This window comes from Aspergillus wentii (assembly GCF_001890725.1).
Source record: "Aspergillus wentii DTO 134E9 unplaced genomic scaffold ASPWEscaffold_1, whole genome shotgun sequence".
Classification (NCBI taxonomy): domain Eukaryota; kingdom Fungi; phylum Ascomycota; class Eurotiomycetes; order Eurotiales; family Aspergillaceae; genus Aspergillus; species Aspergillus wentii.
Genome location: NW_024467832.1, coordinates 1,031,031 through 1,045,249, shown reverse-complemented (window position 1 = coordinate 1,045,249; position 14,219 = coordinate 1,031,031). Strand labels below are relative to the sequence as shown.

Below are 14,219 nucleotides of genomic sequence, written 5' to 3'. Positions count from 1 at the left end.
GGACTATTGTAACCAGGTGCTTCAACCGGCTGTTATACTATTCCAAGGCACACCGAACCTGATGAACCAATAAGTTAAAATGGCCCGTTGTCTAAGATATAATATACCATCAGCGACTGGTTATAGAGAATAAATTAATGCTAGCAAGTTCATTTTGTTAAAATTGTAGCGACGCCATTTCATTGCTTTTGTATACACTCCTTGACATGCCACTCAGTTGACAGTATATTGTGTTACATGAAATAAAGAAGACTGCGAGTAATAACATCTATCTGCCAACGCCAGACCAACAACAAGAATACAAGGACCAAAACACACCCTTTCAGGGTCGAATGAATACCCACCCAAGCAAACTACACAGAACGGTCATAAGGACAAATCCAGTCAATCAGACAGAAGTCATCCGATATTAGAGATATCATTTCTTTCGGCTCTTTGATTTGGGCGCGGGGTTGGAGGAGACACTGCCTGCCCGTGATGTCGACGTGGAATTGGCTTTGCTGCCACCCTTCACAGCTTTGACCTGCTTGTTCTATTGGGTTTGATGTTAGAACCTGTATTCGCTCCAAAAATAAGATAGGGGATGTGCGACTTACCACTGCGCCATTCTTGTTCTTCTTCTTGGCCGGCGCCCCAGAATCATCATTCTCGACATCCTCCTCGTCACGGTCACGACCGCGGCCCTTTCCAGGCTCCCCATTCGTTTTACTGTCTCCGGTCTCGAACTCCTTCGCGACCGTGTTCAGCAGCGTGGTGCACCGACGGCCAATTTCAACTGGAGTTCGACTGAGGAAGAACCAGTCGAAGCGGAAGAGGGGAGACTCGCGGATCTCATCGCGGATCCTTTCATACAGGCCCTCGCCATCAACACCATACCTGTCGAGCATCACCAATAGGAATCGGTCTTCCTCTTCTGTGTATACCTTCTTGTTTGTCGTAGACACTGTGTAGTTGATTTTAAGTTGTTGGAGAGGAACACGGTACATCTCCATCTTCTTACGGAGCATTTTGCGTTGATGGTTCATCTTCCGCAACTTCTCCTCACCCTGTTCGATGACACGGATGTATTTAGGGTAATCTTGAATTTCCGTGTATCGTTTCCAAAAAATGTCAGCATACTCTTCGACTTCGTCAGGCTCTTTGCTATCCACTTCCGTGGAAATGCCTTTGTAGTCAGTGCGTCCGAACTTGGCTGATCCATTGACGAATTGCTGGAAATCCCGACGGTTCCATGTGGAAAATCCCTCTTCGGACATCTTTGCCTTTTCAGCCTGTTCATCTTCCGTCAAAGGCACCGCATTGTCGATTTCCTGTTGCTCCAAGTCGCGCTCAGCTTCGCGTTCACTAAGCTCTTCTTCGGGGCCATCTGGAAGAACGGCCTTGTAGCCAATCTCCTTATGGAAATAAGCGGTCTCTTTCTCCTGGAGTTCTTGAAGACCTGGTGGGAAAAATTGCCAGTCGTGGATAGCGATCTGCTTAGGTGCACGGGGAACCTTAGGCTTGGGGTCTGCTGTTCTTCCACCAGTGGCCAAAGCCTGACGATAGTACTTGTCGATAGAATAGAACTGCTCCTTTCGTTCACGCTTCGCCGGGTTGATCCAGTTGACACCAATGTCTTTCTTGGGTGCGGTGAAGTCCTGGCCATTCCACTCGTAGGCGCTTTCAGAGGTGAATTTCTGGAGATCATCGATACCCAGCTTCTCGTATTTCTTGTTCAATTCTGCGGTTCTTTCCTCACCCTTGCGCAGAATGGCGTCGATGTCATCTTCTGACATCTTGTCACTTGGCATAGTTGCGGTTGATCCATCGCTGAAAACCTTGGCAGCACCGTGCTGAATCATACCAAGTAGCTCATCCTTGGACGCAGCGTTCTTTGTTTGTTGCTGAGCGCGACCTTGTTGAATGACCAGCTGATCCAATCGTAGCTTTTGAGCTGCGCGTTCCAAAACCTTTTCTTCAATGGCGCTCTCGGTGACGAACCTGAAAACCACCACTTGCTTTGTCTGACCAATACGATGAGCACGGTCCATGGCCTGGAGGTCAGCCTGGGGGTTCCAATCACTGTCGTAGAGCACGACAATATCTGCAGATGTCAAGTTGATACCAAGACCTCCTGCTCTCGTGGTGAGAAGGAAGACAAACTTGTCAGAGTCTGGCTTGTTATAATCATCGATAGCGGCAATACGATCCTCATGGGCTGTTGTGCCATCGATACGGCAGTAGTTGTAGTCCCTGAATACACAGTAATCCTCCAGAATGTCAAGAACACGGCTCATTTGGGAGAAGATAAGCACCCGGCTTCCCTGTGCCTTCATACGCTTCAGAATCTTGTCGAGAATCGCCATCTTTCCGGCATTGTCGACAAGATGCTCATCAGTGGTATACGGAGGACCAGGTTCAGCGCCTTCGAAAAGATAAGGGTGATTGCAACATTTGCGGAGCTGCATAACAATGTTCAAAAGACGAGTCTTTGACTCTCGTTTTCCAGCGGCCCCATTGACCGCATCAATGTCTTTTTCCAGGATTTTCTGATACCATTTCACCTGCATCTGTGACATCGGTACATAAAGATTGACTTCCTTTTTGGGAAGCAAACTTTTTTCAACATCACTCTTGACACGACGAAGCAGGAAAGGCCGTAATACACGATGCAACTGCTGCACAACGGTGTCCTGATCGGAGTCCTGGCCAGAGAACCACTGGTCGAAAGCCTCTGAGTCGCCGAAGACATCGGGTAGAAGGAAGTTCAGAAGGGCCCAAAGCTCGTGGAGGTTGTTCTGCAGCGGGGTACCGGTGATCAGCAACCGATTTCGTGAGTTGAAAACACGAATGATTTGAGCAAGGGACGATTCCTCGTTTTTAATGCGATGAGCTTCGTCGATTATAATATATTCCCAGGCAAACTTTTTGAGATGAGATTTTTCCCGCAGCACCATTTCGTAACTGGTAATGCAAACATCGAAGTCCTCATCGAGCAGCCGTTCGTTGATCAGTTGATGGCGCTCATCCTTGTTTCCTTGGAGGACAAGGACATTGACTTCTGGGGTCCACTTTTCGAATTCCCGCTTCCAGTTATCGAGGGTGGACTTAGGAACAGCGACGAGGTGGGGTCCAGTTATGTCGCAGACGTGCCGCAGGTATCCAAGGAAAGAGATGGTCTGTAGAGTCTTACCCAGACCCATCTCATCTGCCAGGATACCCGAAATACCATTCTCATGGAGCGAGACAAGCCAGTTAAGTCCTGCAATTTGATAATCACGCATTTCACCCTTGACAAATGGTGGGGTATCGCGGAAAACAGTATTGGTTTCGCCACCACTCTTCTCATCGTCCAGGAGTTCTGCATCTTCCTCTTGTTCTGTCCTGCGACGTCTTTCACCACCGGCGCCACCTGAACGGGCAGAGCCCTTCTTCTTGGCTCTCGCTTCCTCAGCATTTTGCCGGTCGATTTCGGCCATTATCTCTTTGATCTGGGGATTAGGGTTCGTTTCAATGAAATGCCGGAATAAATCAGTCAGACCAAGAAGGTAACGAAATCTCCGGATCGAATCATCTTCCTATGGTTGCGATTGATTGTAAGCTATTAATCCCAGCGAATTTAAATTGAACTCGTCCTATCTTACCTTTGACTCATCCAAACGGCCATGCTTTTTGCCCAGGATACTTTTTCTCAAATGGAAAGCTTCCGTCCTTCGCTTGCGGCCATCAAATGGTGAAGCGTCGCCTGCAACGCTGCTTGCCGTTGTGTTAGGATTCGTATCGGAATCCTAATATTAAAAGTTAGTTTTTATTGCTGAGCCCCGCAGTCGATCAAGCTTCAACATAGGTGTTTATGCGCGCAACCAGAGTCACCTACCGTCATTTGAGCGTCGGCACTGTCCACGGGCACTGATGTGACAGGTTCTTCATGTGCATCGGTCATGGGAGTATCCGCCTGAGACGGAGTGTCGGAGTGAGGCGCCATATCCGTCCTCAGCGCTCCAAGCGCAAGTATTTGTGTTGTTATACAAAAGACCGAACACGACCCGACAGGGTTCCACTAGAACCAAACGCGGAGAAGAAGGGAGAATAGAGGAAGGTGTAAAAGAAGAAAAGACCCCCCACGGCTTAGATTAGGCTTAAAAGATGAGGCGTTCCGTATCGTGAGGAACGGGGGCTGGAATTGAATTGCGAAGAGGTGCAATTCAAACGACGTTGAACGAAGAACCGCAGGTCTGGCTGCTCGTCGCGCCGGGAAGGCAAATGGAATTTCGACGGAGGAAGCGCGGCCACGGCACGCGCTGATTGGGTGGGAAGCGCGAGGGCGAGTCTGAGTCAGAAGTGAGTCAGCAAGGAGCGGAAGAGGAGTTTCCCCGCGGTGGGTCACGTTACCGGGCCAAAGGTGCACTGGTGCAGAAAGAAAGAAAGATCATCTGCACCAAAGCAAGCATCATCCAGCAGCATCACCACGCTTTGTTCCTCTACCCCTCAACATCTCCCCCTTTTCCTCTGGGGTTTTTGCTTTTTTGTCGGGCTACTCGGCCTTTGCGTCTTTCTGCTGTATTATTTGGTTATCATTTCTTTATTCCTTTTCGTCTTTATTTTAACTCCTGTTTCAACGAAGCACGGTTCACCTCCCCTCCCTCCGAGTGACTCCAACGAGGCTTTTGTCATTTTACTTCGACAAGAGCTGCTTTTCTTGCAGCGCCACAACCATGGACTCCATGAGATCGCTGAACACTTCTCTACCTAGCTCTACCCCTCGCCCGCAGCCACCTGAACAGCTTTTACAACAGTTTAAGGCCGCCGCCCTGTCTGTGACCAACCTCTACAAGAATGCTGTGTGTGAACAGGCCCAAGCCAAGCAAGCGGGCTACCAAGAAGCCATTGAGGATCTACTTCAGTTTCTGGACAAAGAGGACCTGGGATTAGGCGACGGAGAGGGCTGGAAGGTTCGGCAATGGGCAACCCAAAGGAGCGATGGAACAGGTGCTCCTGGCAGCGATGATGATGAGCGCGGGGATGTTGACAAGCGGGCTCGAAGTGCTACTCCGGTTACTACACGCAAAGAGCAACCTGAACCGGAAGCCATCCGTCAACCGACCAAGCAGGCATCGCCGCCCAAGGAAGAGCCAGTCGCCCCCCAGCAGCAGCAGCCCTCGCCGCCCCCGCAACCTCAAGCCAACGACACCAACGCTTTTGACAGACCGGCAGTTTTCACCTTCAGCGCAGCACCATCATTCCCGCAGTTCCAGGAACAAGATGTTGACATGCACCCCTCCGATGCTTCGACAGTGTCCTCTCAGGATGGTGCCCCTGTCAGTGTATCAGTTCTGCCCCGAAACTCCCGACAACAAAACCGCAACAACAACCTGTCACGACCGACTCCACGACCCTCCACACGAGAACCGTCCGTAGGGCTGGGCTCGAAGAGAAAGCTCACCGTTCCTGACTTTTTCGACTTATCAGGACTAGGGAATCGGGATATGTTTGGGGGTGGTAAACGCGGCCGCTTTACCTAGAGAATAATTTGATGTCGACGATGGGACGAATCTTATATTCTTATGGTCACGCAGCGGTTTATTGGCATTTTTTTTTGAATTCTGTTTCCCAGGTGCATTCGAGGGAGTATCGCATATGGTTTCTGGTTTATTTGTTTTCTGCTTCTATTTTTCTGTTCTCTTATCCTTCTTTATCTCTTCGTTTTCTCCCCCATTATTATTCATGTATTTCCCTTTGTTATAACCATCAAACATATAGAGGACATCAGATAAGGTGATACCCGGTGTGGCTGTTTATTTTATATTTACTTGGAGCGTATAAATCATATCAAACTAACTCGGTACAAATCATTCCCTCGCTTTTTATTCCAACATGGTAACATTCCAAATACTGTACAACTTCGTGAAACGAAGTCCCTGTCCAGGGATCAATTGAATGCTCTCCACAGTCCCATTCCAACCAACGTCGCGGAGATGGTTGCGATGCCCAGCTGTCGCGAGCCCATCTTGTATTTCGTTGCGCTCTGCATGATTGTCTTCTCTTGCATCCGTAAATTCTTCATGCCCGTGTAGTAGCTGTACACGCCCAGGCCAATGAATGCGGCAGATCCTAAGCAGAGACATATTAGAGCCAGGAATGCATGGATAATCAGGAATCAACTACCTGTCACTCTGCAAGAAGTACAGTCATCATAGGAATCTTCTGCTAGTGAACGTTTGGCATCTTTCGATTGGAGCTCCCAGGCCTTGCTCTCATTGGGGGAAGCCATTTGATTATCTCCTGGATATTTTGATGAATATAGTCTGAGATTGGGTATCGAGAGAGAAATACCCAAGAAGAGCCCCTGAGAATCAATAATAATAATACTAAGAGATGATGTAGGTAGCTTCTTGGGCTTCATCCCAACCCATGATGGAAATCCGCGCCAAGGCGGGAATCGGCGGCAGAACAGGGTGCTAATCGAGCGTCAACGCCATACATAGCAGCTGAGCTCTTTTCCCCGAAGAACAACAGCCAAGCAGGCAGGAAGATCGGCACCATGAGCGGCGAGATTGATGCCCTCTACATATATGATGAATTCAAGTGCGCCCATCCTACAGGGTCTCAATATATCATTGGAATAATGCTAATTCGCGCGGATCTTCAGCAACCCTCTTGTAGAGCATGTCTATCGCTCCCGTCCGCCCTCCGCGGCGTCCATCTTGCCCCTCTACAACGCCCATCCAGCCCCGCGCCCTTCACTCCTCTATCTCCCCAGCGCTTCGCCACCGGTAACGGTGTACTCTATCGTCCAGTCAAATTTGCTCTTTCTTGCTGTGTCAGAGGTTGATACGGAACCGCTTCTCGTGCTGGAATTCTTACACCGGGTCGTCGATGTGCTCGAGGACTTTGTCGGAGCGCCGTTGCTCTCATCCAAACTGCAGGCGAACTACGATGTAGTCGCACAACTGCTCCATGAGATGTGCGATGCAGGCATCGTATGTAATACTGAGCCTAATGCGCTGCAAGAGGCCGTGGAGATGCCCGGGTGGATGGACAAGTTGCTAGGAGGTGTAGGGTTACCTGGGACGTCCTCACCCACCATGGGGCCTCCGAATCCGTTGAAACAAGGACTATCATCTGCTAGTATAGCCCAGGGCCCTGCGATTCCTTGGAGGAAGGCTGGAGTAAGGCATACTTCCAACGAACTATACGTCGATATCATCGAATCCTTGTCCGTCACAATCGCACCGTCAGGACGGTTGCTGTCCGCTTTGGTATCAGGGACTATTGCTTTCACGGCTAAGATCTCTGGTGTACCCGATTTGCTTCTCTCCCTCGTTACTCCTGGTGGCCAGCAAGCCATCGCTCGAAAGATTGAGTTGCCTGTGTTTCACCCTTGCGTCCGACTTGCTAGGTGGAGGGAACGACCGGGAGAACTGAGCTTCGTACCTCCAGATGGTCGTTTTATCCTTGCAGGATATGAGGTCGATCTTCTTCCTATTGACCCCGATCTCGACGAGTCGCCCACTCATATGGAGAAGGTGTTTCTCCCTGCCATTGTGGACATGCGAAAGTCCCTGGGGACGACGGGCTCTGACTTTGAGGTCCGATTAACTCTCAACACCAACTTCCCCGGCTTCCCGCCCCCTGCCCGACCGGGGGTTGGGCGGAACGCTTCTGGCACATCGACTCCTTCGTTCCTCGGCGGAGGAAGCGGAAATTCCTCGTCGCCAGTTTTGGAAGAAGTCGTAGTCACAGTGCCTATTCCCCAATCGGTTCGAAATATCACCGACATGAAAGCCAGCCGAGGCGAGGCCCTTTTCTCGCCTGGAAACGACTTTCTCGAGTGGCGAGTGCCAACAAAAGACGCTGGAACTGTCTCTGGGACCGCAACCCTCCGCTGTACCGTCGTTGGATACCCCAGCGTAGACGACGATTTTGACGACGGCGCCGAGGATGCGGACGCCAACGCTAATCTGCTACAAGGTTACTACGACGATAACGCATCCTACCAACCATCCGACATGGCCAACCCCGGCCCCTCAAAACGCAAAACCAAGAAGAAGGTCAAGAAAGTCAAGAAGGTCCCCAAGTCTAGCGCCTCAGCTGATCCCGACCGACCACGCTCATCCCCTGATGCCTCCAAACCACAAAGTCCTGCTCCGCCCCAATCTCAACCCCAGCCCACATCGGAGCCGTCCGAATCCTTCTCCATCTTCCACACACCTGCCAAGAAAACCAAATCACAGCTCAATGCGAGCCTTATGCCTAACTCTGCATCTGTTTCATTTTCCGTGCGAGGGTGGCTGCCCTCGGGTATCAAGGTCGATAGTCTGAACATCGATCCGAGACGGAGTCGGGGTCTTGGAGAGGGCGTAAAACCGTTCAAGGGTGTCAAGTATCTGTGTCTGAGTCGGAGGGGAGTGGAGAGAAGATGTTGACATCATTGACGTTATCTTCTCCGACATTTGGATGATAATAATAACTACGATGTATATGGTCGTCTGTCCTGATTACTGACCGGACATGATACGAATAATGAAGAAAACAACTCTTTCTATATAACCAACACCGAATAAAAAATTGCTTGTCGACGAGAAAAAACAATAGTTACTTGATTTTCGTCTCCTAGCTACCAATTTTAAATATCAAAAGCAATCCAAAAACAAACCTAGGCTTCCTTCGCTTCCAAATTCACAGCAGATCAATCAATATAGCATTCTTGGGGGCATATAAAAAAGAGATTCAAAAAGTATATTTTCAGTAATCCACGAGCTCGAATTCGCCGATTATTATTTATTAAAGACTGATTTGACACAGATCACAGCTTCGCAGATCGGCGTTCGAGAAATTGCATGACGAAATAGGCCACTATTATGCGCAAAAAAGCGGTATTAATTATAAGATCCATCGAAAGTGAAATGATAGTTTGTAAAAAGGGGGTGATAAGAAGGGTATCCAAGAAGTAAAATCATCAAAAACAAAAACATCAAAGGGTAAATCATTGACAGCGGATTAATCGTCAGTAAAGAGGCGGGAGTATTTGCTTCATGTGGTCTTGGGCGGGACATCCGTTCGTGAACTGGGTTCATCTTGCTGGTCTGACGAGGGGTACGGACAGTAAGAAGACTGAAGTAGAAACGACGGTGGTGGTAGGGGTAGAGTATAATGTTGATTGAAGGAAAGAAACGAAAAAGTGGGTGTTTTTTTGCAAGGCAGAGTCAAAAAAATAAGTCACTTACCAGCAGCAACCACGGCAGCCCTGCCGGCGCCAGCCTTCGCAGTTCCTCCACCAAGGGTCAGAATGGTACGCAACCAGCCAAAGGTAAGCTTGTTTCCGTCCCGGTCGAAGTCGGGCACAAGAGTGCTAGCAGCCTTGAACTTGTTCAGCTTGCCGGCATAAGGAGGGTATCTGATAGCAAGGAAAGATTCAACCCAGCTTGGGCTTGTCGTGATCGGGCGACGGTGCACGAATGTCTCAAAACTGGCTCTTCCTCTGTAGGCACCGTAGCCACTTTCACCAACACCACCAAATGGAAGAGTAGGAATGTGCAAAGCAGCATCGTTAACCGAAGCGCCACCGGAACGAGTGGTTGCAAGAACTAAATTTGGGAAGGTTTCAGTCAGTTTCACTTGAATGAAACAAGGAAATAGCAGTGTAGCTTACTTTTATCGGTGTCAGCCTTGGAGCCGAATGGGTAGACACCCAAAGGTGTGCTCTGAATTCCATTGGCGATTCTGACAGCTTCTTCGGCATCGTTCACGGGGAGAATAGGAATCAGGGGACCAAAGCTCTCCTGCACCAACATCGAGTCATCAACATCATCGACTTGAACTAATGTGGGCTCGATGAAAAGCTCCTTTTCATCCATGGTACCTCCAAGTAGAATCTTGCCCTTGGAGTTATCAATCATGCCCTTGAGCTTGTGGAAAGAAGCCACATTGACAATGCGAGAGTAGTCCGGAGATGACTTGGCACCTTCCGGGTAGAACTCCTTGTAGGCCTTCTTGAACTCCTCAATGACGGCGGGCAGAACCTGTCGGTCCACCAGCAAGTAGTTCTGCGATGTGCAGATCTGACCCGCGTTCATCAATTTACCCCACAACAACCGACGTGCAACCAATCTGGGGTTGGCAGTCTTAGTGATGATGGCTGGGTTAATTCCACCCAGTTCCAACACGACCGGGGTGAGGTGAGGAGCCGCGGCTTTGGCGATGATACGTCCGACGGTGGCACCACCAGTGAAGAAGATCTTATCCCATCGCTCTGCAAGCAAAGCCTGTGTCTCGGGGACACCTCCCTGGATGACAGTATAACACGAGGGGTCGAGGGAAGCCTCGACGAGCTGCTGGATGACGACGGCGCTATTGGGGGCGTTTTCACTAGGCTTGATAGCGACTGTATTGCCACCGGCGATGGCACCAATGACGGGGCCAAGGGTCAACTGGAAAGGATAGTTGAATGCGCTGTTTGAAACCCCACCATTAGCAACACAATCAATCATGCGAGTAGATTGCGGGGACTCGAATCAACATACCCGATAACCAAAACACGTCCCAGGGGATCCTTTCTGATTTTAGGGCTCATAAACTTAAAAGTGAGATCGATATCTTCAGCCTTCTCATCCTTGGCCCATTTATGCAAGTTTCGGGACACAAAGACGATGTCGTTCTTCAACCAGCCACACTCGGCGATCTCGGTCTCGAAGAGGGGCTTTCCCAAGTCGAGGTGCAGGGCGTGGGCGATTTTATCTTCATTGTCCTTGATTCTAGTAGAAAACAATGTTAACAACACATGCGCCAAATGATTGTGGGCTCTGGGGGAGGAGAGCTTACGCCCAGTAGAGCTTGCGGAGCTGGACCAGTCGGAACTCGACGTCGCGTGTGCGGTGCTCTTCAAAGGTCTTCTGGAGGGTGGAGGATCGCTGCTGGATCTCCTCGATCGGAGTAAATTGAATGCTTGGAATGTCGGTGGCTCCCATTTTGAAGTTTAATCAGGAGGTCAAGACCGTGAAGGGAAAGAGGGATGATGCAGGAATCCGTCGAGATCGGCGCGTGAAGCTGTTCAAGCACCGTACGTCATGCAAGGAATGGCCAGCGTTAATAAACGGTTCGATTGGCAATAGAAACAGCAAAATTAGAAATATATAATTATAACTGTAGAATAACAGACAGTATAACAGTAGAAAATAAATTAAAGACAAAAGACGAGACCCGGCCAATATAACCAACTGCACCCCGAGTGGAGCTGAAGCACATGCGCCGCTCTCGGTCTCGCTCTGCCTCTCCTTTTCCTCTCCAAAAGTGATCTTCTTCTTCCCCTCATCTCGCAACTTTTGAACCGCGGCACAATCCACCATCGTTACACAGTATCACCATTGCATCATTCACTGGGGTCTCTTGCGCTCGTCCTATTAGGCCCTCGCGGACGAACCAGATCCAACGTTGATCCTGGTTGTCGTCTCATCTCCAGCCCTCTCTGGACACTGTTCAGCTCTGCCAAAATCAAATGATCTGCAGTCCAAATCTTTATTTAATCCTCGAAAATAGACCCCTTTAATTTGTCAGCTCCATCGATCGACGGGTCTTCTCGCAAATGATGCTCCATTCGTCCTTTTCGTCCGGATCTTGCGATGGGCCCGTCGGAGAGTTATATTTAACCGATCAAAAGGTGCTCCCAGCCCTTCTAATTAGTATGGCATTATGGCATCCATTATGGAGTACTTAAAATTGCTCATAACTCAGAAAAATAAAATTCGAAATATACAATATACATTGCTGTTGATATCACTAATGCCAGGTGTTTTCTTTTCCATCAAGGAAAAGGGAATGAAGCTATCCAAAACATCATAAAAGGAAACAAATCAAAAACTCCAAAGACCCTCATTTCGACTTCACTACTATCCAACTCAAGCCTACGGCTTGAACTGGTCTTCCGTCACACCCTTGCCCATGGCTGCGGTACTGCTAACACCTCCTGAGACCATCTTCAGGAGGTTATCCACGTAGTTGGCACCACTCCATTTCTGGTGTGTCACCACGTCGACGCCTTCCGCCATTTCCGGCTCTTGAACCAATTCGCCGTACGCCCGCATGCCCTGCTTTGCATACGCCTTGGCAAACTTGTCTGAGATGAGCGCCGTTGTGTGCAGACCGGCCAGGGTGATGAACTGCCAGCAGTAGCCCAGGGCACCCAGTCGCTTGATGTAGGTCTCCTGCTCATCGCGAGGCATGGCCTTCTTCCAGTTGAAAGATGGCGACAAGTTATAAGCCAACCTAAAGAATGTCTGGTTAGCACTGACTCATTACCACGTGAAGGACAGGAAACAACTCACTTTTGCTCAGGCCACACGGCGTGGACACCGTCGGCAAACTCCTTGGCTTGGTTGTAGTCAGGAAGCTTGCTCTCCATCCAAATCAAATCAGCAAATGGCGCATAGGCAACGGCACGGTTAACGGCACACTGGGTACCACCCTGGTAACGGTAGTAGCCCTCGCGGGTACGGGCAGCGTCCCAGTCCCAGTAGATGTCAATGCCGGTGATGCCCTTGGCAATGGCTCGGGATTCGCTGTTGCTCTTGCCCTTGGAGGCCTTCAGGTAGTCATCGATGAGGGCCTTCTTGTTGACGTGCACGCCCTTGTTGATGGCGTCAATGACAGCATCGCTAAAGAGCTTCAAGCCAGCTTGAGCGGTCCACTGGTCTTCAATGGCTTGGAGCTCAGCTCCGTTCTTGCCAGAACGCTCAGCGGCGACCATCAGGTCATTAAGGGGCTGAATGCCAGGGTTAGTGGAGCCAACAATGAAGGCATGGTCGCGGTGGTCAATGGTAGAGGTGATGAGGGTAGCGGCTTCAGAGTCGGTTCGGGCAATGGCCAGGAGATCAGTGCCTTGGTGCAGTTAGTTACTGTCAACACCATTTCTTTCTGAATCGACTCACCCATGATGTCAGCCTGAGCACGGATGGCAACCAGTCGGTTGATGTGCTCGCTGATAGGGACCAGAACCTTTCCGGCCATGTGGCCACACTTCTTAGTACCAGGGGCCTGGTCCTCAATGTGAATACCAGCTGCACCACGCTCGATGAACAGCTTGGTCAGTTTCATGACAGCTGTCAGACCACCGTGACCGGTGTCTGCGTCGGCAACGATAGGTCGCAGGTAGTCAACGTTGGCGACATTTCCACGCTGCGCCTTGGGGGTTGTGACGCGCTCCTCACGCTGTTTCCGGTCGTGGAACAGCTGGGCCATGAAAAGCTGGTTGACCTTGTTGGGCACGGTGTTCTGGAAACTCTTGTTAGCATCCAAGCCAACTATAGCCGAGGTAGGTATATGTATTGCGGACTCACCATAGGGTAATCCGCAAGATCAGGGGAAGGCTCATCGGTCGAGGAGGCCGTAGAAGAACTCTGCCAGCCAGAGACATAGACGGTGTCAAGGTATTTGGCCATCTGGGTGATCATTGTGGGTTCGAGGCAGCCATAGGTGAAGCTAGGAACTTTGTTCTATACAAGATAAATGTGAGTGGTGTTTTCTCTCTTCGTCTGTGATCTGAGCTGACATACCTTGAAGTTGTTCTCCACAATACCCCAGAGCTTCTTGCTCTGTACATTGGAAGGGTAGTCAATCGTCAAGTTTCCACGCTTGGCCACGATCTGCTCAGCGGTATAAGGGCGCTTGGTGTATCTCCATCTCGAATCTTGCCACCAGGCGTTGACAGCCTTGACATCATCCAAGAACTGCTTGTCTTCTTCTTCAAAGAAACCCATTGTGACAATGAAGAATCAAGAATTGAATTCAATTCGAATAATATACAACAGTAGGAGGGATACGTGAAATGTATATCTATACACCACAAGATGAAATGAATAAGAAAGAGAAGGATACAGGAGAGGAGAGGAGAGAAAGAAAAAAACAATTCAAGGAATGAAAAGAAAAAAAAAGGTTTCAATCACAAGCCAACAACCAGGGTACTTATTACCTTTTCGCAAGCCGCCATCGCCATAGCAAATGCGTCAGAAGGTATGACTCTTGGTCGGTAAACGTTCGGCTCAGCGGGACAAGATTGAACAAGGGCCACCAAGATGCCCCGAACAGCAGCTCTGATCCGCGGGGGTTTGTGTCTGGTTGCTGCACTTTTCGGGTACCACAACTTTACCTTGTCCCATACAGAGACCGTTTGGAGTTCACAGGCGGTTCGGAAGAGAGGATCGAGACTCGAGATGATCCTCGGTCTAATGGGCAGGCGGATCCTACCC

General features: G+C 49.8%; 6 protein-coding genes across 6 annotated transcripts; 2 read left to right on the top strand and 4 right to left on the bottom strand.

Moving 5' to 3' along the window:
• Positions 1-208: 208 nt before the first annotated feature.
• On the bottom strand, positions 209-4,232 carry ASPWEDRAFT_123241 (putative SNF2 family helicase/ATPase). Its single transcript, XM_040829174.1, has 4 exons — positions 3,857-4,232; positions 3,624-3,767; positions 597-3,557; positions 209-532 (listed from the first exon to the last, which is right to left on the bottom strand). The coding sequence occupies exons 1-4, from the start codon at positions 3,962-3,964 to the stop codon at positions 419-421; spliced, it is 3,327 nt and encodes a 1,108-aa protein (XP_040694065.1). The 5' UTR covers positions 3,965-4,232; the 3' UTR covers positions 209-418.
• A 97-nt stretch (positions 4,233-4,329) lies between these two features.
• On the top strand, positions 4,330-5,794 carry ASPWEDRAFT_206891 (uncharacterized protein). The gene has a single exon (XM_040832282.1). It carries the CDS (start codon positions 4,695-4,697, stop codon positions 5,499-5,501), a length of 807 nt encoding a protein of 268 aa, XP_040694064.1. The 5' UTR covers positions 4,330-4,694; the 3' UTR covers positions 5,502-5,794.
• A 114-nt stretch (positions 5,795-5,908) lies between these two features.
• On the bottom strand, positions 5,909-6,250 carry ASPWEDRAFT_166459 (uncharacterized protein; the record flags this gene model as incomplete). Its single annotated transcript, XM_040829995.1, has 2 exons — positions 5,909-6,090; positions 6,145-6,250. The coding sequence occupies 2 exons, from the start codon at positions 6,248-6,250 to the stop codon at positions 5,909-5,911; spliced, it is 288 nt and encodes a 95-aa protein (XP_040694063.1).
• A 270-nt stretch (positions 6,251-6,520) lies between these two features.
• Positions 6,521-8,405, top strand: ASPWEDRAFT_22572 (putative AP-3 adaptor complex subunit mu; the record flags this gene model as incomplete). The annotated part of the gene is made up of 2 exons (XM_040832352.1): positions 6,521-6,564; positions 6,629-8,405. The coding sequence occupies 2 exons, from the start codon at positions 6,521-6,523 to the stop codon at positions 8,403-8,405; spliced, it is 1,821 nt and encodes a 606-aa protein (XP_040694062.1).
• Positions 8,406-9,198: 793 nt separating this feature from the next.
• On the bottom strand, positions 9,199-10,946 carry ASPWEDRAFT_166457 (hexadecenal dehydrogenase; the record flags this gene model as incomplete). Its single annotated transcript, XM_040829994.1, has 4 exons — positions 9,199-9,566; positions 9,632-10,431; positions 10,503-10,733; positions 10,801-10,946. The coding sequence occupies 4 exons, from the start codon at positions 10,944-10,946 to the stop codon at positions 9,199-9,201; spliced, it is 1,545 nt and encodes a 514-aa protein (XP_040694061.1).
• A 725-nt stretch (positions 10,947-11,671) lies between these two features.
• ASPWEDRAFT_33766 (isocitrate lyase 1) lies at positions 11,672-13,955 on the bottom strand. Its single transcript, XM_040833856.1, has 5 exons — positions 13,527-13,955; positions 13,311-13,466; positions 12,903-13,245; positions 12,300-12,852; positions 11,672-12,240 (listed from the first exon to the last, which is right to left on the bottom strand). Exons 1-5 carry the CDS (start codon positions 13,728-13,730, stop codon positions 11,880-11,882), a joined length of 1,617 nt encoding a protein of 538 aa, XP_040694060.1. The 5' UTR covers positions 13,731-13,955; the 3' UTR covers positions 11,672-11,879.
• Positions 13,956-14,219: the final 264 nt, after the last annotated feature.